Here is a 21,761-nt window from a genome sequence, read left to right as displayed (position 1 = left end):
TGTGACACAGGCCTTTATTCAGAATGGTGCCACACAGGGAAATATAAAACACAATACTGGTGTGGGTTGAGCACTGGCCAATGGGAAAAAAAACTAAATTAAAAAATGTTACTTTCAGAGTGGGAGTCTGAGCAATAGGTTGCTGCAGGAATTGATGTTGGGTACCAGATACTAACAATTACATCAATGATTTGTGTGAAGAGATGAAATTTAACACTTCTAAGTTTGATAGCCATATAAAGCTGTCTGGCTGTAAGGACAGCAACATCAGGGGAAATAACAGCTCAAAGAAACAAGAGAGAACACACAGATGTATAAAAATGCCAGATGTGATAGAAAAAGTAGTTATTCGTTAAATGGTGGAGAAGGACCTATGGGTCTTTATACATGAATTCACCGAAGTTATCATGTTGGTGCAGCAAACTATTATGGAATAAGGACAGGAAGATGGCACTAAAGCATCGACCATAATTTTGAACAATCAAGCAGGCATACAAGGCTATGCAATTCTTATTCTTATATTCTTTTATGGTTACAAGAAAAGTTGATAAGGGAATTGTACTTGTGATGGTCAAAGTGGTTTCCAGTAAAGTGTTTGATAGAACCCTACACAGAAGACTGATGGGGAAATGAAAGCATTGTTGATTGAAAGTTCTAGGCTGCAAGATGATTCCAATGATGACATATGACCTAAAATTGCAAATGAAAATCTACCTGTAGAAGGGTGTGCTCATATGTTTGGATTGATCATAAAACACTTGACCATACACCATAAATGGCTGATATGAGCAAATGCTGAGTAACCATGGGATCAAATGCACACCCATTGATCCCTAAAGCAGTAAGATGGTGCGTTGTATCCCAGGTGCTTGGGTGTAGGATGTCTCAGATCACCTGAAGAATATTCCCAAGGGGAAGTGTGAGCAGCCAGAAGTCGTGGTACACATTGGAAGCAATAACACAGGTAGAAATGGGAAGAGGTCCTGCACAGTGAGTATAGGGAGCTAGGAAAGAGGCTGAAAAGCAGGACCTCCAAGGTAGTAATCGCTGGAATACTCCTGATACCATGTGCTAGTCAGGGCAGAAACAGGATGATGACAAATGAATGAGTGGCTGATGAACTGGTGCAGGGGGCAAAGTTCATGTACCTGGATCATTGGAACCTCTTCTGGAACAGGGGTAACCTGTACACGAGGGGTGGGATGCACCTGAACTGAGGAGAACCAATACCCTGGACGGGAGATTCACTGGAGCTATTCGGGAGGGTTTCAACTAGTTTGGCGGGGGTGGGAACCAGTGTAACAAGTCAGAAAGTGGGGGGATGGAGAGAAAGGTAGATGTCAGGGCCAGTTAAAAACAGGTATGAGCAAAGTTATAGATACAAAGAGAGATAGTCTGAAACTGTGTGCATATTAATGCTACGAGTATCATGGTAGAGGTGATGAACTTAATAGCATGGACCAGTACAAGGAACAATGATGTTGTGGCCATGCAGAGACCATTCTACTACAGACCCTACGCCCAACAGCCACCAGGGCATTAAAGAATAAATATAAGGCAGATTAAATAAAAGGTGCAGAAACAACAGGGTTTAAACTGGGACTTTTTTAGTGCAAGAGATTTAGGTGGAGCAGAGTTTGCTAAGTGCATCCAGGAGGGTACATTTATTATGTAAATTATATAGATAGTTCAACAAGAAGAGGGGTTGCACTACTGTGGTGTTGGGTAGTGAGCCTGGCCAGGTGACCGACCTTTCAATGGGGAGCAGTTAGGGAACAGTGATCACAGCTCCTTGAACTTAAAGGTAGTGATAGATAAGGATAAGTATGCACCTGATGAGAGAATATCAAAATGGAGCAGGCCAAATTACATGCATTCAGCAGAAACTATGGAGAGTTAACTAGGCAAGTCCACATCAAACAAGAGGAGGGTGTTCAAAGGCTAATTGTACAGAGTATAAAAGCAAGCTGCCCCCCCCCCTTCTTTCTCCCGAGGCCTCCCGTCCCATGATCCTTTGCCTCCTTCAGCTCTGTATCACTTTCGCTAATCACCTTTCCAGCTCTTTGCTTCATCCCACCCCCTCCGGTCTTCTCCTATCATTTCGCATTTCCCCCTCTCCCCACTACTTTCAAATCTCTTACTATTTTTCCTTTCAGTTAGTCCTGATGAATAGTCTCGGCCCAAAACTTCAACAGCGCTTCTCCTTATAGATGCTGCCTGGCCTGCTGTGTTCCACCAGCATTTTGTGTACCTTAAACCTGTGTCCTCTTGTGGCAACCATTTTAGCCCTGGGAAAAAGCCTCTGACTACCCACATGATCAATGCCTCTCATAATCTTGTACACCTTTATCAGGTCACCTCTCATCCTCCTTCAGTCCAAAGAGAAAAGGCCGAGTTCACTCAACCTGTTTTCATGAGGCATGGTCCACAATCCAGGCACCATCCTTTTAAATCTCCTCTGCACCCTTTCCATATGGCTTCCACATCCTTCCTGTAGTGAGGTGATCAGAACTGAGCACAGTACTCCGAGTGGGATCTGACCAGGGACCTATAGAGCTGCAACATTACCTCTCAGCTCCTAAATTCAATTCCATGATTGATGAAGGCCAATACACCATACGCCTTCTTAACCACAGAGCCAACCTGCGCTTTGAATGTACTATGGACTTGGACCCAAAGATCCCTCTGATCCTCCACACTGCCGAGGGTCTTACCATTAATACTATATTTTGCCATCATATTTGACCTTCCAAAATGAACCACTTCACACCTATCTGGGTTGAACTCCATCTGCCACTTCTCAGCCCAGTTTTGCATCCTATCAATGTCCCGCTGTAACCTCTGACAGCCCTCCACACTATCCACAACACCTCCAACCTTTGTAGCATCAGCAAACTTACTAACCCATCCCTCCACTTCCTCATCCAGGCCATTTATAAAAATCACGAACAGCAAGGGTCCCAGAACAGATCCCTGAAGCATCCCACTGGTGACCAACCTCCAAGCAGAATAAGTTATATTGCAGATTTATAAAACTCTAGGCCGCCTCTGGAGTATAGCACACAGTTCTGGTCACAGGATTATCGGAAGAATGTTGTGAATTTGCAGAAGGCACAATAGTGATCTACATAACGAGAGGTTGGACAAACTTGGATTGTTTCTTCTGGAGCTGCAGAAGCTCAGGGGAGATCTGATGGAGGTTTATAAGACTATGAGAGGCACAGTTAGAGTAGGCAATATCGTTTTGCTAGGGATGAAAGGTCTAATATCAAAGGGCAAGCATCTCAGGTGACTGAGGGTAATTTCAAAGGAGATGTGAAAGACAAGTTGTGTTTTGTTTAAACGAAGTGATGAGTATCTGAAATGCACTGCCTGGGGTAGTTGTAGAGGCAGATAGATACATTAGGGACTTTTAGGAGATGTTTAGATAGGTACATGAATGTGAGGAAAATATAAAGATAAAGATATAGTGTAGGCAGAGGGGATTAGTTAAATTGGCCATTTGATTACTAACTTATTTGGTTCAGCACAACATTGTGGCTGAAAGGACTGTCCCTGTGCTGCAGTGTTCTGTGTTCTATGTTTTAAGATGGATTAAAAAAAATAGTTGAACAGTTTATGGCATTCTTGCCTTTTTCAGCTAAGGCACAGAATACAAGAACAAGGACATCATACCAGAAAAATATAAGACACTTGTAAGGCTACAGCTAGATCGCCAGGTACAGTTTTGACCATCACAATAACAAAGAGGATTCTAAGAAGATATACAAATATGACATAACTTCAGAAGGATTAGAGGGATTTAGGAAAACAATATTTCACAAAAAAAAACACCATTTGAAAGCACAGAAACAATAATCAAGTTTTAAACATTAGCTCTTGAAGAGCTGTAACCCTCAAAACTACTGACCTTACATCTCCAATATTTAATGATCATCTTAACTGCACCATCAGCATCATTTGGACCCTCCTCTTTTTAGTATTGATGGCTGCAGAAAATTCGCTTACAACCTGCCTACATCATGTGCCTCTGAACATAACTTTCAAAGACCTTTATGCCTCCACACCCCACACACTCAATATCCTCCCAATTATCAGTCATTCCCTACTGATGCAACATGCCAAAGGTTTCAGCTCAGTTCTCTGCATTAAATTCTGTCCTCTTTGTCCATAATAAGCACTACTTTCTTTTATTAAGCTGGTGTACTTAACATCTGTGAGTTTTATTTTGATTTTTCCTATCATGATATTTTCATACCTTCTCCTTCACAAGTTCTGTTCTAATTTCATGTATTTATAACTGTGAGGCTAAGTACAGCTCCAATGCCATATTTAAGTCTGCTGATGACACCACTCTTATTGGCTGAATCAAAGGTGATGACAAATCAGCATTTAAGAGGGAGATTGGTGAACAGTGCCACAGCAACCACCTCAACAAAACCAAAGGGCTGAAAATAAATAAGAGGATGAAACTATGGGTCCATGGCGACTACACCTGTAAGAAGTGCATCCAGCTGAAGCTTCTAACACTCCACGCTAAAGGAGTTGGAACTAGAACTGGATGAACTCTGGATCATTCAGGAGGCTGAGGGGGTGATACATAGGACATAGACAGGAAGTTACACCCAACGTGCAGGACAAAGGAAACAGGGTGACAGGAAGGGAAAAGGGTTAAACAGCCAATGCAGAGTACCCCTGTGGCTATCCCTTCTCAACAATAAGTATACCACTTTGAATACTGTAGAGGGTTGGGGGGGGGGGGGGGGAAGGAATGAGATAGCAAGGGGAAGTCACAGCAGCCAGGTCCGTGGCACTAAGCCTGGCTCTGTGACTCAGAAAGGAAGGGCCAAGAAGAGGTGTGTTGTTGTGATATGAGGATTCATTAGTTAGGAGAACAGAAAGGAGGTTTGTGGACAAGAACAAGATTCCCAGACTCTATATTCCCCCTCAGGTGCCAAGTTCTTAGCATTCTTAAGTAGGAAGGTGAACAGCCAGAGGTCACGGTCCACGTACGTACCAATGACATAAGTAGGAAGAGTGACAAGGATCTGCAAATTGATTTCAGGGAGGTAGGTACAAAGTTAAAGGGCAGAACCTCCAGGGTTGTGATATCAGGATTGCTAACTGGCCCATTTGTGAGGACAGATATAGGAAGATTATATAGTTCAACACGTGGCTAAGAACTTTGTGTAGTTTGGAGGGCATAAGATTTTTGAATCATGGGACCTTCCAGAGAAGCTGAGACATGTACAGAAGATACGGTTTGCACCTGAACTGGAGGGGGACTAATATCTTAACAAGAAAGTTTGCTAGTGCTGACTGGGGTGGGGTTTAGAGTTGCAAAGGATGGGAACCAGAGTACCAGAATAGATGGTGGAAAGGGTGTGGAGACAGATGTTAAGACCTCAAAGTCAGGAATCAAAAGATTGAGCACAGTATCAATGATGTCTTTAGTTATGCATAAAATATTGCAGGAAAGGAGGAAAGGAAGATGAGCTCAGGACATGGATCAATAAATGGAATTATGATATTGTAGCCATTAATGAGACTTGGTTGCAGAAAGGGTAGGACAGGCATCTTAATACTCCAGGAGCAGGAGGGATTACCAATGAGAGAAAATGCCACAGCAGTGCTCAGTCAGGGTAGGCCGGACAACTCGTGAGGTGTTATGGGTGGAACTGAGGAATAAGAAAGGCATGATCGCATTAATAAGGCTATACAGTTCTCCCTCCTTATCCGCAAATTCAACCAACCGCGAGTCAAGAAAACCCGGAAATGCTCTTCCAGCACTTATTGTTCGAGCATATACAGACTTTTTTTCTTGTCATTATTCCCGAAACAATTCAGATTCAGATTATTGTCATTTCGAAACCACAATTGCAATGCAGTTAAAAAATGAGACAATGTTCCTCCAGAATGATATCACAAAAGCATATGACAAAACAGATTACAACAGAAAATCCACATAACGTTTGGCAATCCCCAATCCAGAGTCCGGAGAGGTTGATGCGTATTAATATTGTGCTACTGTCTAGCGCGTTCCCCAGAAAGGAGCTCCAAATCCACCAGACAAACAAGACCAAAAACTAAAGCTACAAGACCTGCACAAAACCACATAATTACAACATATAGTTACAACAGTGCAAACAATAGTATAATTGATAAAAAAAGACTATAGGCACAGTAAAAATAGTCCAAGATGTTAAAGGACTGTGAGTTCAAAAGAAATCACCACACAGTTTCCACAAGTCCCCAGGGTCCCAACAGACTCGCCATCCCACGCCGGCAGCAGAAGGGAATACCCCCACTATGGACTTCCAAGGCGCCGCCCGACTCAGCCTCGCAGACGCAGCACAGAATGAAAGCTCTATCAAAACCAGCCTCGCAGACACAGTACACACCGAAAGCGACCCGAGTCCGTCGAAAGGACTCCAAGTCTGTCAAACCTCCGAGCCGACGACCATCCCCTCCAGCACAGCTTCTTCGAGCACCATCCTCTGCCGAGCATATTAAGACGGCCCCGCCAATGGCCATCGGCAACGCGACCCCAAGGACTGGGGGGGCCTGTTCTTCCCAGCAGAGTCCCGGATCTCACAGCAGCAGCAGCAACGAAGAAGGTCTTCCTGGAATTTCCCGATGTTTCTCCGTGCTTCCACATCCGTTTTCAATCGATTATGATTGCGCACGGCACCCCACTTTACAAATAACAGATAATTAGTTCCGGAGTGGCTGCTGCAAGCTGCGTCGCACCACCATCTTAAATCTTGGAATGCAGTATAACAACTATTTTACATAGCATTTACATTGTATTAGGTATTATAAGTAATCTAGAGATGATTTAAAGTATATGGGAGGATGTGCGTGGGTTACTGTGACAGATAAATCCGGTATTATTTAGCGTCAGTTATTCAAACGTTTGTCTTAGTATTTAGTATATATTTTGCCTTTCAATGCATATAGAACACTTAAGAACATATGTTTTAGCGCCGGGCTCAGGAACAGAAATTCCCGAGTTCGATCCAGTGACACACCGCTTCCGAGTGTGCTCTCCATCTGTGCCGGGTTGATGTGGAGGATCAAAATCTCAAAACCCCAAAACCCAATAATTAAACCACTGCGTTGCTTAGTAATAATTGTAGCTTTAATCGGGGCAGGCCCTTTCTCACTCCATCCTTTAAAATTGTTCCAACTGTTGACTGACGTAGCCTAACGCTTTTACAATGACCAATGGCATTTCACCTCTTTCCGGTCCCTTTATTATTTCCACTTTATTTTCCAATGTGATCGTGATTATTTTCGTGAACAGAAACACTGTGGATTCAGAGCTCCACCGCCCAGTCCTAATGTCCACCATACTGAGACAGGTTAAATAAGGTCTGGGGTTCTGCTGGGTCCTAAGGTTGACCACATTGGGACAGATTAAATAAGGGACTTGAGCATCTGCATTTTTTGGTATCTGAGAGGGATCCCGGAACCAATCCCTCGTGGATAAGGAGGGCCAACTGTATTAAAGACCACCCAGTGGGATTCAGAGGAACAAATTTGTAGACAGATTGAAGACTGTTGCAAGAAACATAAGGTTGTTATAGTAGGTGATTTTAACTTTCCACGTATTGACTGGAACTCCTATACTGGAGACAGACTATAGACAGGATAGAGTTAGGCAAATGTGTTCAAGAAAGTTTTCTTAATCAGTACATAGAAGTCCCAATGAGAGAGTGTACTATACTTGACCTACTATTGGGGAAAGATAAAAGAAAAATGACAGAAGTTTATGTATGGGAACACTTTGCATCTAGTGATCATAATGCCATTAGTTTCAAAGTAGATAAAGAAAAAGATAGGTCTGGCCACAGGTTGAGATTCTAAATTGGAGAAAGCTCAATTTTGATGGTATCATAAAGGATCTGGCAAGTGTGGATTGGGACAGGCTGTTTTCTAGCAAAGGTGTACCTGGTAAATGGGAAACCTTCAAAAGCGAAATGTTGAGAGCTTGTGCCTGTTGGAATAAAAGGTAAAGATAGCAGGTTTAGGAAACCTTGGTTTTTAAGAGATATTAAGGCCCAGGTTAAGAATAAAAAAGAGGTGCTTATGGAGCATAAGAAATGCAAGAGAACACTTAAAAAAAGAAATCAGGAAAGCTAAAAGTAGCTATAACGTTGCCCTAGCAGACAAGATGAAGGAGAATTGCAAGGGATTCTACAGATATGTTAAGAGCAAAAAGGATTACAAGAAACAAAATTGGAAGATCAGAATGGTAATCCACACATGGAGCATAAAGAGATGGGGGGAATTTTAAGTTAATTCTTTGCATCTGTATTTACTCAGGAGACAGGCAGAGTCTATAGATGCGAGGCAAAGCGGCATTGACTTCACAGACCCTATACAGATGACAGAGGAGGTGTTTGCTGTCTTAAAGTGGATAAATTCCCAGGGCCTGTTAGGGTGTTCCCTCAGTCCTGTGGGAGACAAGTGTAGAAATTGCAGGGGCCCTAGCAGAGATACTTAAATCATTGTTAGCGACAGGTGAGGTACCAGAGGATTGGAGGCTAGCTGATGAACCCCTGTTAAGAAAGGCCCTAAAAATAAACCAGCAAATAATAGGCCAGTAAGCCTGATGGCAGTAGTGGGAAACTTGTTAAGGGACCGGATATACAAGTATTTGGATAGACCTGGACTGCTTTAAGAATAATCAACATGGCTTCTTGTGTGGCAAGTCGTGTCTAACCATTATAGTTTTTCACGGAAGTTACCAAGAAAGTTGATGAAGGCAAGGCTGTCTACATGGACCTTAGCAAGGCATTTGACTAGGTCCCAATGTCGCTGGGACTGAGTTATAAGGAAAAACTGAATAGGTTAGAACTTTACTCCTTGGAACATAGAAGACAGAGGGGAGATTTGAAGGTGGTACACAAAATTATGAAGGGATAAATAGAGTAAATGCAAGCAAAGTTTTTCCATTGAGGTTGAGTAGAATTACAACTAGAGGTCAGGGGTTAAGGAGGAAAGATATAAAGTTTAAGGGGAACATGAGGGGAAACTTTTTCACTCAGAGGGTCACGAGTGTATGCAAATGCACAAATGGTGCATGCGAGATGTGAGATCAATTTCAAAGTTTAAGAGAAGTTTGGATAGGTACATGGATGATAGTGTTATGGAGAACTCTGGTCCCAGTGAAGGTTGATGGAACTAGGCAGTTTAAATGGTTCAGCGAGACTAGATGGACTGAAGGGCCTGTTTCTGTGCTGGGCTTTTCTATGACTCGATGAGCCAGTCTTTATTAGAGATTCAAAGGTGGAGAGAGTCAGTAACCTTAAATTCCTTGCTGTTAACATTTCAGAGGATCTGTCCTGGAACCAGCACACAGTGCCATTTCAAAGAAGGCATGGCAGCACCTCCAATTTGCACAGATTTGGCATGTCATCTAAAACTTGGCAAACTTCTACAGATGCACTATGGAGAGCATCCTGACTGGTTGCATCATGATCTGATGTTGAAACACCAATGCCCAAAAACAGAAACCCTATAAAAAGTGGTGGATACAGCCCAGTCTGTCACAGGAAGAGTCCTCCCCACTGCAGAGTACATTTACAAGTTCTGCCATGAGAAAGTAGAATCCATCAATTCATGCTATGCTCTCTTCTCCCTGCTGCCATAGGGAAAGAGGCACAGGAGCCTTCAATCCCACACCACCAGCTTCAGGAACAGTTACTGTCCTTCAACTATCAGGCTTCTGGAACCAGTGTGGATAACTTCACTCAGCTCAACACAGAACTAATTCCACAACTTATGGACTCACTTTCAAGGACTCTACAATTCATGTCCTCTGTATTATTCATTTGTTTATTTATTCTGTGTTTGCAGTTTGTTTTCTTATAAACATTGGTTGTTTGGCAGTCTTTGTAATTCTTCATTGTTTCTATTGTATTTCTTTGTTCTACTGCGAATGCCTGCAAGAAAATGAATCTCAGGGTAGTATACGGTGATATATATGTACTATAAAAATAAATTTACTTTGAAACTTGCACTTTCATTTTGATACTCTTCTAGTACTAGAGTATTAAACTGTTCATGTCTGATTTACGCTTTCCTTTTTTTGCCCTATCCAAACACGTTGTCATCTGGGGCGCTTTACTTGTGAGTGTCTCTCTTTTTCTTTGTGGAGCATATTTACCCAGAATGCCGTGAATCTCCTTTTTAAATATGCCATTACTCTGAGACCAAGTTACCTTCCAGTAGCTGTTTCCAGTCCACTTTTGTGACATCACTTCTCAGTCTAGTAAAACTGGCCTTGCCCTAATTCATTGTTCTCCTGGCAATAAAAGATATATATGGCAACATGGAGTCCACAAATTAATACAAATGACATTCCTCTCCTTGACAAAATGAAGGAATTCTAAAAGTGCAAGTGTTCCACTGCTATGATACTCCAAAAGGGCAGATATAGATTTTATTTATATTATCATTTATATTTAAGCATTCGCAAGATTTCATTAGCCAGATAATTATAGAAATAGCCAAGTAATGAAAGTCACTAAAATTTATCACAATTTAAATCAAGAGTAGATAAAAGCTGTAAGTTATAGTTCGGAATATACAACAATCAGATACCTTGAAATGCATAGTAACAACTTAAATATTTTATCAGGAATTATTAAATGCATACTTTCAAAAACTTTGAGACAAATTATCTAAATGTTGACAGTGAAGTTGAAGATTGATAAATCACCAAATTCCTATATGATGGCTCTCTGTCATGGGTATAGGAAGGACAGAAATGATAAAATATACAAAAAAATCAAAATAAATTCTCACATGCAGTTGTGATCTAAATAAGGACAAAACATTAACTGTGCATTGTTCAGAATTACATGCAGAGTGCTTCCCAAAAGTGCTGTCAAAACACTTTAGGAAATAATGAAGAGCATAAACTTACTTGACATACTGGTAGGCCTGGATCTCGACTGTAAGGCGGAAGGGATCCTCTCTCTGAAACTTTTCCTAGAAGCAAATAGAAGTCAATTAGTATACAAGATCATCTTGTGCTGCAAATTAGAGGAGACACACAAACATCTTTTAGGTGCTCAGAATGGCACATCACTGATCAATAACGCTAAATTAAATGATGGCACAAAGAGATTTGGGCATCTTCATACCACTGAGAAATTTAGCATATAAGTACTGTTAGCAATCAGAAAGATTCAGAATGAAATAGTGGCTTATCTGACAAGGGGTCAGAGTATTAGAACAAGGAAGTTTTGCTGCAATTCCTTACATCTTTGACGAGAACATACTTGGAGTATACACAGTTTTCATCAGCCTTGGGGTAAGATATACCAATCTTAGAATTAACAAAATTAAGATTCACTGGATTTATTCTTGAGTTGAAAAAGTTGACTTCTGAAGAAATGTTAAGTAAATGGATCTATACTGTTGTATTTTAGAAGAACAAGAGGTGGTACGTAAAGCTTGTATACCGGATGAAATCTACATAGGATATTTAGCTGGGCTCAAGGCATTAAAAAATCAAATCAAAATCAAATATTTAATGATTGTTCCTACAAAAGTAACACTGAGGAATAACTAGAATGGTAACAAACGTTTTTTTAGATTTTGGGCAAAAAAGTCTGGAAGAGATGCACGTCATTAAAAAAAAGTAACTGCCTATTTTTATTTCTTTATTTGAAGTTTTGAACTTATCACAAAAGATTAAGGACTAGTAGAAAATGAATGCTTAACAGGAGTGGTTTCCACAAATGTGAAGTGCACTAAGGTTGCAAAGCACATACCAACAAACCTATAAATTCAAAGGTGCAAATCCTCAAAGTTAAATCAGCTTTTACAGGCTATGCAAACACACATACACACAGGTACATAAGGTACAGAATTTAAAAAAATTTAAATTTGTGAACTTGACCAGTTTTCAATATTTTGAACAGCTGTTTCTGTAAAAAGGTGCCCTAGTGATAAAAAAAATAGCCACAATGGTTTGAACCTATAATGGTGATACAATTTGTTAGTAGCAGGAGTTAAAGCAAATAAAGCCATGGGTAAAGATGGCAATGCATGTAAGATCTTGGAACAGGAAGGTGGAAGGTTCTGACTGTAAAAACTAGAGGCTGGGTAAAGGTCGAAGGATTTTTCTTTCCTCCAGAAATAATGCTTTTTTTTTTATATAGTAGGGTGAATCATTGAAATTTCCAGTCCAGAATTTGCCATTCAACCCAGGGCCAACCAAAAAAAATCTTAGCTCAGCTGTTCAAAATATAGAGACTGCTAAAGGATAGGAAAAGGAAAAACAGAAGGAATGATTATAAACATGGGCTGGTAACATACTTCTTTGCTTTTCTAATTCATAGAAACATAATTGGAAAAAATATCACCAATATTTCATACATTTCTCCCCTCTTATTTTCTCATTATGAATGCAAGAAACAGTTATGACACAATCCTCATACATATATATCATTTCCTGCATAATCTGAAATATGTTTCAAAAATTCTCTAGGAAAGCAATCTGGCTTAAGAGCTGCAAAGCACAAAAACAAACTAAATTAGCAGATTACATAATTTGAAACAGTCCCAATAACTAAAATCAAAAACTTTTCTGTAAACTGTGTACAAAGTGACACATATCTTTTAATACTATCTTAGCCAGCCAAGTATAAGAGCTCCAATTCAAAATTGAAAAGCAAAGGCATATAGAATTCAAATTAATGTCACTGAAACCAAATTCATAATACCATTGCCCTGAAACAATTTTTCTACATCAACTGTTTCTAGATCTGAATAATTTATATTCCTCTAATAGAATCAATTAAAACAATATTTTAATGGAACATTTGTTCCAGATACTGAGATGGACTATTCAAATAAAATGGTCACTATAAATTACTACCCAGTCCAAGTAAATGACAAAAGAACCAAACAGCACTGGACAGGCATGAGAGAGTAAGTCACATGGTTACACAGGACAATGGAACAGGCATGCAATTGAAGAACTAAATGGCTTTTTCCAAGCCATATTATGCTTTTGTACTTTTAATATCGTCACTGCATTTTGATACATTTTCCCACACTTACCTACTTTTCAATTCTATTCCTCTAGAAATAAACATCAGTATCTGCTTTGCATTTTCAAATGTAATATCCTTATCAGATTGTGGTACAACTATTATTAATTGGTGTAACTATGTACTGGAGCACTTCATCCCTCCAAAGCTGTCATCTTTCCAAGTATGAATGACCTTTCTATTCTAACAAAATCTATTACCCTATATTTATCAGTATTCACTTTCATTTGCTAATCATTTGTCCTTTTACCCAAATTCATTTTGCCTTCTTTTATTCTTAGATTAGATTTAGATTTAACATTTGAGTCCAAATTGTTGATCCTTGCATTGTTGATCCACTCTCTTTTCCTATCAGATTCCTCCTTCTCCAGCCCTTTAACATTCCCACCTACCTGGCTTCACCTTTCTAGCTTATCCTCCTTCAACTCACCTCACATTTTTATTCTTGCATCTTCCCCTTTCCTTTTCTGATGAAGGCTCAAGGCTCTTGGCCCAAAAGACCAATTGTTTATTCATTTCCATAGATGCTGCCTGACTTGCTGAGTTCCTCTAGTATCGTGTGTGTGCGTGTGCATGTGTGTGTGTGTGTGTGTGTGTGTGTGTGTGTGTGGGGGGGGGGGGGTGGGGGGGGTCTGGATTTCTAGCATTAGCAGAATTGCTTGTGATTATGATGCTTGAAGCAATCTGCTAAATTTCCTTCTTCCACTGTCCATAGACATTCCTCACTCCTACTCTATCCAAATCACCCAGCAACCATTCTGTTATGTGACTTGACTCAATATTCTCCAACTTTAATCAAATGAAAATTAGAATACCTTACTGAAGGCTTTGTGAAAATTGAGAAAAAAAAACACCTCATATTCCATGTCTAGGTAGCCTCCAATCTGATGGCATGAACATCAATTTCCCACTTCCAGTTTTTTTTCCCCTCCCCTTCTTCAATTCCCTACTCTGGTCTTACCTCTTCGCATCACCTGCTTATCACCTTCTTCCCCTCTTCTTTCCTTTTCTCCCATGGTCTACTCTCCTTTCTTATTAGATTCTTCCTTCCCTAGCCCTTTACCTTTTCCACCTATCACCTCCCAAATTTCTTACTTCATCCCCCCTCCCCCACCCACCTGGCCTCACCCACTACCTTCCGGCATGTCCTCCTTCCCCTCCCACATTCTGGCAACTTCACCTTTCCTTTAGTCTCAATAAAGGGGCCTTGACCTGAAACATCAATTGTTTATTCATTTCCATAGATGCTGCCTGACCTGCTGAGTTCCTCCAACATTCTGTATTGCTCTAGAAAAATATTTACGGCTTTACCGGCATCTTTATTTCATCTCCTCATAAAAGTCAACAGTGTTTTTCATTTGAATCTATGCTAACAATTTGTTATTATACTTTGTTTGCAGGTAGACCTCTATTCTTTACTTGAATAAGAATTCTGGCATTTGTTCTACCACTAAAGTAACATTAATTGGTTAATAATTCATTGGACCTACCACAACTTAAATACAAAAATCTTCTATTCTTCTGGGACCATTCCTTTCTTCTAACAATTTTTTAAAATCTGCACAATAATGCTTCTATCTCTTTGATAGATTCTTTTAAAATGTGTGGATGAAATCCATCTAGACTGTGAGATTTATCCTCCGAATTTGATTAGCTTATTTAACATACTCCCCTTGTCTATTTTAAATGCTCAGAGAAGCATTTCAAGAAGTCTCATGAGTCCTTAGTCTGCTTGTCTTTATGCAGAATAGATTTTTCCTGCACTTCCTACTGAGTCTTTTATATATCTCAGGAGTTCTTAAACATTATTCACTTTAACTTCCTCTACACAATTCCAGTACACAATTAACAAATGGGGCAAACGAAATCTCCTTAGCTTTAGAAAAAAAATACCACTTCTTTAATTTTTCTGCAATTTCTTCATTTGCTTCCTTCCCACAATTGGGAAATCCACAGACTAAGCTTGATTGTTTTTATTGCTATCCACATGAGTTTACTTTTATGTTCCTCATTATTCCTTATAAAACCAGTCTTACCTCCCAGAAACTACAACCCATTGATATAGATTTACCATCAATAAGGCTAGAATTATTTAATTAAAGTCTTGATTATATTTCACATCTCTTCAAATAGGTTATAATTTTCTGTTTTAAACCTTAGTACTGTTCTTTTCCCTACTCTGCTTATGCACTGATGGGAATGGCTGAAAATAATTATATCAATGGGTTTGCTATATGATGACCAATTCCAAACCAACTCTGTAACAAAGTGGAAAATGGTCAGGCTCTTGAACTCCAAAATAACTCAAAAAATTGTTTAGAAGTTTATTGTACGTGCAACTTTAGTTGCCTTAACTTCAAATAAATATAGCAGCTTAGCATCCAGGCCACATCACCCCTAGGAAACTAGATTACAGCTTGTTGCCCAAATTCCCATCCTGACTGGAAGCTTGAATGCCATGTCTGGCACAGCCTGCCAAGTTTTGCCAGTTCATATTTAATGTATACCTTTGAGAGAAAGGTAGTGCAGTCTGATGTGATATGCTTTGGAAATTAAGTAAGAAAAACTCAGTTTATTAAAGAAGAAAGACATGTAGCAAGACAAATATAGCTCATCCTGGTTTAAGGAAGGACACTTTTCATGACATTTTTGGTTGATCTGCCACCCTTCAAGAATACTCTAATGTTTTCATTTCTTTTTCCCCGACTTAAAGTCACATAGAGCTAACCACGCTGGAATAGCGGTTTCTCCAGATAATTCAACACATTCTCCATGGTCTGGCCTTGTGCCTTATGTACAGTCATAGCAAAGCATGACTGTATTGCGAACTGGCTCCGCTGAAGAGGGACATCTTCCCCCTCTGATAAATTGAGAATAATTCTCGGGATCATGACAATGTCATTTTTGAAGCAGAAGATACAAAGCAGTAACACCAAAGCCTCCAGGATGCTGATTTTTCTTGATGTGGTTGGCACTTTCCTAAATGGACGTGATAGCCCTGCCCTTTTGCTGCGGTTGGTGTCGCTGCTGTGAGCATCGTGAGGCGCTGCTGAGGCTGGCCATGCACATGTGTCATGTCGCAGTTTCCATGAAAGGTGGAATTGGCTCAGGTTATGGAAAGCGGGGCCTGTTGATTGACGAGTGAGCAATTTTATACGAATTTGTAACCCTGAACTTCGTATGCATTCTATACATTAGCACATTTTAGGTCGATTTAGTCTTCAAAGTGCCACTGCGATGCACCATTTGAGCTAATTGAAGGTCACAAACAGACAGCGCATGAGAATTTTAGTAGTATATAGACAGCACGTGTAAATTTCTGTGATGGCATAAAAGGCATCTTCCTGGTGGTTTCCAAAGCAAGAAATACAACTAATGCATTATTAATAACACTTCCTCTGTTTAAAAAAAATTATGGTAAACGATCACAGCAAACACTGAAGAGGTGAGCAAAGGCGAGGCTAACTCGAGGGTTAAGGAGTGCGAGTGTGACGTAAAGGAGCAAGGTCAAGGCATGTTCAAGGAGAACTGGTCAAAGCAAGGTCAAGACACACTCGAGGCAGAATCTGACACACAAAGTAAAGGAGTTACAAAGTCTGTCTGCCTAAACCAAGAGTGAGATCTGATCGATCTAAGCACTGGGCCAATTTGGAAAGGTCGTCAGGCCAGAATGTGGTGGCAGGGATCATTCCCAGAGCACATCGAAGCAACTGGGCCCACATCTTAGAGTGAGGAATGACCCGATATTTGGGTGATAAAAATGCCAGGTCGGACAAATTGAAAAGGGCAGGGTATCAAGAACGAAGGCAAAGGTTGGGCCAGTTCTGCTTGCTGCTTTGTAATGTTTGTCCGCTCTTGGTACTGAGGCTGTGGGCCTGCTCCAGCTGCTCGAGGCTTTGTGTCTGTGAGCTCCACAACATTTTACTCTGCTGTATGATGAACTGAGGCTGTGGCTGTGGGCCTTCTCCAGCTGCTCCTGATTTCATGTCTATGGACTCTCTTTTTTTCTGAATGCCATTGCTTGCTTTTATTGTTTGTACATTTATGTTTTTTTTTCTCTCTCTGCACATTGGGTGTCTGTTGGTCTTTTTTAAAAATGGATTCTTTTGGAATTCTTGTCTTGTGGGTACCTATAAGGAGATTAATCTCAAAGTTGTATAATGTATACATACTTTAATAATAAATGTACTGTGAACTTTTCTAGCAACTTTAGTTATCAGTATATACCATAAAGCACATATTCCAAACCACCCAATCTCAATTCCAATACACATATAGCAGAAAGCTGTGCCAAACAATTTCTCATTTGCCTGCCTTGGTCCATCCACAAAGATGTCACAGCCAAGAAAGCTCACGAGCTCCGTCACAACTTTAGGAGGATGAAGAAATCTGGCACGTCCCTGTTGACTTGCCAATTTTTATTAATGCATTACAAAAAGCATCCTACCTGGACACATCACAGCTTGGTATGGTAACTGCTCTTGCAATATACTACAAGAAACTGAGAAGAGTTATAGACACAGCTCAGCACAGCACAGAAGCCTCTCCATCCTCAGTAAACCAGCCAACATAATCAAAGACCCCAACCATCCCAGATATTCTCTCTTATCCCATCTCCCGCCAGACAGAAGATACAAAAGCCTCGAAGTATGTAACACCAGGCTCAAGGGCCAATGTTATTTGACAATTGATTGGTTCCATACTACCGAAATTAGACTCTTAACCTCACAAAGCTACCTTATGTTCTTGCGCCTTGTAGTCTATTGGCACTGTCCCTGTAGCTGTTGGACTTTATTGTGTACAATGTTATTGCAGTTTTTTAAAACTGCCATCAAAAGCAAACTGCATAAGTAACAGGCAATGATTATGAGGGATTCCAGTTGAGATTTGGCAATAGGGCAGCTGTGGATAACCAAGTACTGTGCTAATCCAACAAATATCAAGAGTAACACATACAAAATGTTGGAACTCAGCAGATCAGACAGCATCAATGGAATGAAAATGCACAGAGACCCTACATTAGGACTGGAAAAGAAGGGAGAAGAAGCCAGAATAAGGTGTGGGAGGGGGATGAAGTAAAAAGCTGGGAGTTGATAGGTGGGAAACGGCTGAAGAAGGAATCTACAGGAGAGTAGAGTTGACCAAGGGAGAAAGGGAAGGAAAAAGGGCACAAGGGGGAGGTGATAGCTAGGTCTGGAGAAGAGAAGAGGTAAAAGGGAAGCCAGATTGGGGAATGGAAGAAGAGGGAAAAGGGAGAGCAAAATATTACTGGAAGTTAGAGAAATCAATGTTCATGCCATCAGTTTAGGGGCTACCCAGATGGAATATGAAGTGTTGCTCCTCCAACCTTAGAGTGACCTCATCATGGCAGTATCAGAGGCTATGTAGAGATATGTTGGAATGGGAATGGGGATTGGAATTAAAATGGTTGGCCACTGGGAAATCCTGTTTTTTTTTGTGTGTGGATAGAGTAAAGATGCTCATCATGGCAATTCCCCAGTCTACACTGGGTCTCACCAAAGTAGGGGAGGCCCACATCAGGAGCACTAGATACAATAAACAACCCCAACAGATTTGCAGCTGAAGTAATGCTTCACCTGAAAGGACTGTTTGGGGCTCTGAATGAAGGCAAGCGAGGAGGTGAATGAGCAGATGTAGCACTTCATCTGCTTGCAAGGTTAAGTGCCAGAAGGTAAATTAGTGGGACAAATGGTCAAGGGAATTACGGAGGGTGCGAACCCTATGGAAAGCAGACAGTTGGGGTGAGGTAAAGGTGTGTTTGGTAGTGGGATCCCATCAAAGATGGCGGAAACTGTGGAGAATATTGAGAGTGATAAATTTTAAAAAATTGTGTAGTTTGAAAACTGAATTGAATTGACTTTATTGAATTCAAAATTCAGCAAAGTACATTTAAAAGCAGCAAGGGACAGATTTTAAAAGCAATAGGGAACCAGTATATCAAATTAGACTAATTATTATGACTTATGTTATGACATTTGTTGTTTTATGGCAACAGTACAGTTCAACCAAAGCTAGAAATCAAAAGAAGTAAGGGTGTTGAAAGAACTGAGTACCATCAACAAACTGGTGGAACTTGCTGGTGTTTTCAAATAACACAGGCAAGGGTCACATCAGTGAGAAATAGCAAGGGGTTAAGGACATATCCATAAGATAACATAAATAGATTCCAGATGCTTGTTCACATAAAGAAAACAAATCAGGAGGGTAAGCCAAACCATTACATGAATTCCTTTCAATGAGGCCTGGAATAGGTCAATTCCTTTCCCTTTAACTAAACAGAGTGCAACATAATTCATTGAAACCAAAAGCACTGGTTTAAAATACAGGTTGAAGGAGGTTATTTTAGTTGCACAACCACAATGAAGAATCTGCTATTCAATGCAAATCAGAACAAAAATTACTTCACCAGAATTTCAGTCAGTTGAAATGAAGAACCGAATTTTAACGTTCCCCATTTTTGGTTCAAAAGCTGAAAAAGACCAAGTATTTTTAAATTTCTCATATGGAATAAGATTTACTATCAAGGTAGGCATAATTATTTGTGTTGTGAGAAGTTGTACTCTATAACTGATTTAGCACCTTTTGATTAGTTGTCAACAGGCAAGTCACAAATGGGAAATTAATCTTTAAAAAGGATATGAAAAGGTATAACCATTCTTCCTTGAAAAGTGAAAGACTATATGCAACTATATCATTGCAAGTGAAATTTGTGATGCAGTTTAAGAGTTTGTAAAATGCAAAGTAAATTTGGATTTATCAGATGACAGTATAATTTTGGAAGAATGCAAACATTTTATCTATTGCGCTGTCTCACAGCATATGTCCTCCCAAAGGATACTCATTAATTTGGAACCCAGAAATTACTTCAAAATAGCCACCACAACCCCTGGATAAGGTCATTTCCTTTCAACAACTGAAAAATCATTACATTTTTCAGCAAATTCTTGAGTGATAATTGAGTTCTATTTCTGCAATGTATTGAGTACATATACCAGATGGAGATTCTGAACTTTTAAGTCAAATTTCTTCAAATGGCATTTACATTCAGCACATAGAATGTGTTTCTTGAAAGGGCAATGCTTCTTGATTTTCATACTTCGGAAAACTTTGTTCCTAACCTTTGCACTGTTTGAATAGTCTTTTTAAACCAAAGATATAAGACATTAAAAGAATTCTATCCACCAAGGAACTGAAATTTTAATTTAACTTGAACACACCACTCAAAAGTTTAGAAGTTCAAGGCAACTTTGCTAACAAAGTACATATATATTACCATATACTACTTGAGATTCATTTTTTGGCATATATCTTCAGGGAAAGTACAACAGATTTCACAAAAAAAAACAAAAACACTTTTTCAAACAACCAATGTGCAGAAGACAAACTCTGCCAATATCATGGATATTGACTGTCCAGGGAGCTTTTTGTCAATCTTAGCTTTCTAACACAGCAGCTGATACTTCTAGGAAATCAAAGAGTTGTTTTTATGTTAAACTTCTAACCAACATTCCTTGCTTGGTTTCTTGTTGTAACCAAGAACCAGTTTCAGTTCTTAATGTAAATTGCAAGCAATAATCAGTCTGAAGCTAAAAGGACAGCTTTGCAAACAAACTGCACTATGTACACAGCATGGGGCTCACTGCTTAAGAGATGCTGTGCAAGACAATGGAGTGATGTTAATTGGGCCTGTATCAAACCAGACAACACTAAGGCTATGTCCACACTAGACTGGATAAATCCGTAACTGAAGCTTTTTTTTTCTTTTGTTTTGACCCTCCGTCCACACTGAAATGGTGTTTTCCTCCCCCAGAAATGGAACTTTTCTAAAATGCCCTCCAGAGTGTGTAAATTTGAACACGCCGATTGGGCAGAGTAGTGTGGACGGTGTAACTGGAGATTTTTAAAAACACTGTCATGACATGCCGGAACAGATAGTGGCAGCAGCGTGGCATTTGTTTTCTTGAACACAACCCGCCACACAACCTAGCAATTTCAGAACAGACAGCAACGAGACTGAAGCCAGAAGAGTTAGAAATGTACTCACCAAATACTTTGACCAATAACATGCTGAATAAGTATTCTCACTTTGCCCTGTTTTCTGTCCTTGCTCGTATGAAGGTGGTTTACCTATTCTTCTCTGACTTCTCTGACAATAGATGTGAAACAGTCCACTGTAACATTGTATGGAAATACAAGATAACACTGATGCAGACATGTTTCATACATTTAACAAGGTGCTTTATTAATGCAACAGAGTTGGTCAGTTTTTCCAATGTTCGTTGTCAGCCGGATCATACTGTCCCGTGAACTCCCTGACGGTTATCTCCATATGCTCCAGTATTTGTTTTTTTTTTAGTTTTAAGTCCTCTTGTGCGAGAGCCAACAGTTGTCCATTGTTTGGCAATTTCTTTTTAAGGTTTTCTAGTCTGTAACTGCAAAAATGCGCACTTTCACAGTGAGATTCGACACCAAACATGTCACTTGTTTTCTGTAGATGTGTCCTGTGCATATCCAGCAGGAGGAGATTCGCCCAAATACCCGTTTTAATGCGAACGGAAGTATTTTCAAAAACGCTTGGTGTGGACACCTATCATTTTTATGCAAGACTGGCATTTTCAAAATTATCCGGTCTAGTGTGGACATAGCTTTAGACCAAGAATATCACTT

The 21,761-nt window shown here is 40.0% G+C and overlaps 1 protein-coding gene across 7 annotated transcripts in view; it reads right to left on the bottom strand.

The window, feature by feature from the left end:
- Positions 1-21,761, bottom strand: part of tcf12 (transcription factor 12) — a 345,614-nt gene that overhangs the window by 149,185 nt on the left and 174,668 nt on the right. For 6 of the 7 annotated variants that reach the window (XM_059952545.1, XM_059952550.1, XM_059952543.1 and 3 more), the window contains one exon: positions 10,937-11,001. In XM_059952545.1, coding sequence (XP_059808528.1) covers positions 10,937-11,001 — 65 coding nt within the window. Of the gene's footprint in view, positions 1-10,229; positions 10,319-10,936; positions 11,002-21,761 lie in introns of those variants that run through there. The other variant, XM_059952548.1, reaches the window with a different exon arrangement.

This window comes from Hypanus sabinus, chromosome 28 (genome assembly GCF_030144855.1).
Source record: "Hypanus sabinus isolate sHypSab1 chromosome 28, sHypSab1.hap1, whole genome shotgun sequence".
Lineage (NCBI taxonomy): Eukaryota > Metazoa > Chordata > Chondrichthyes > Myliobatiformes > Dasyatidae > Hypanus > Hypanus sabinus.
The sequence above is the reverse complement of the archived record's forward strand: the minus strand, read 5'-3'. Positions and strand labels throughout refer to the sequence as shown.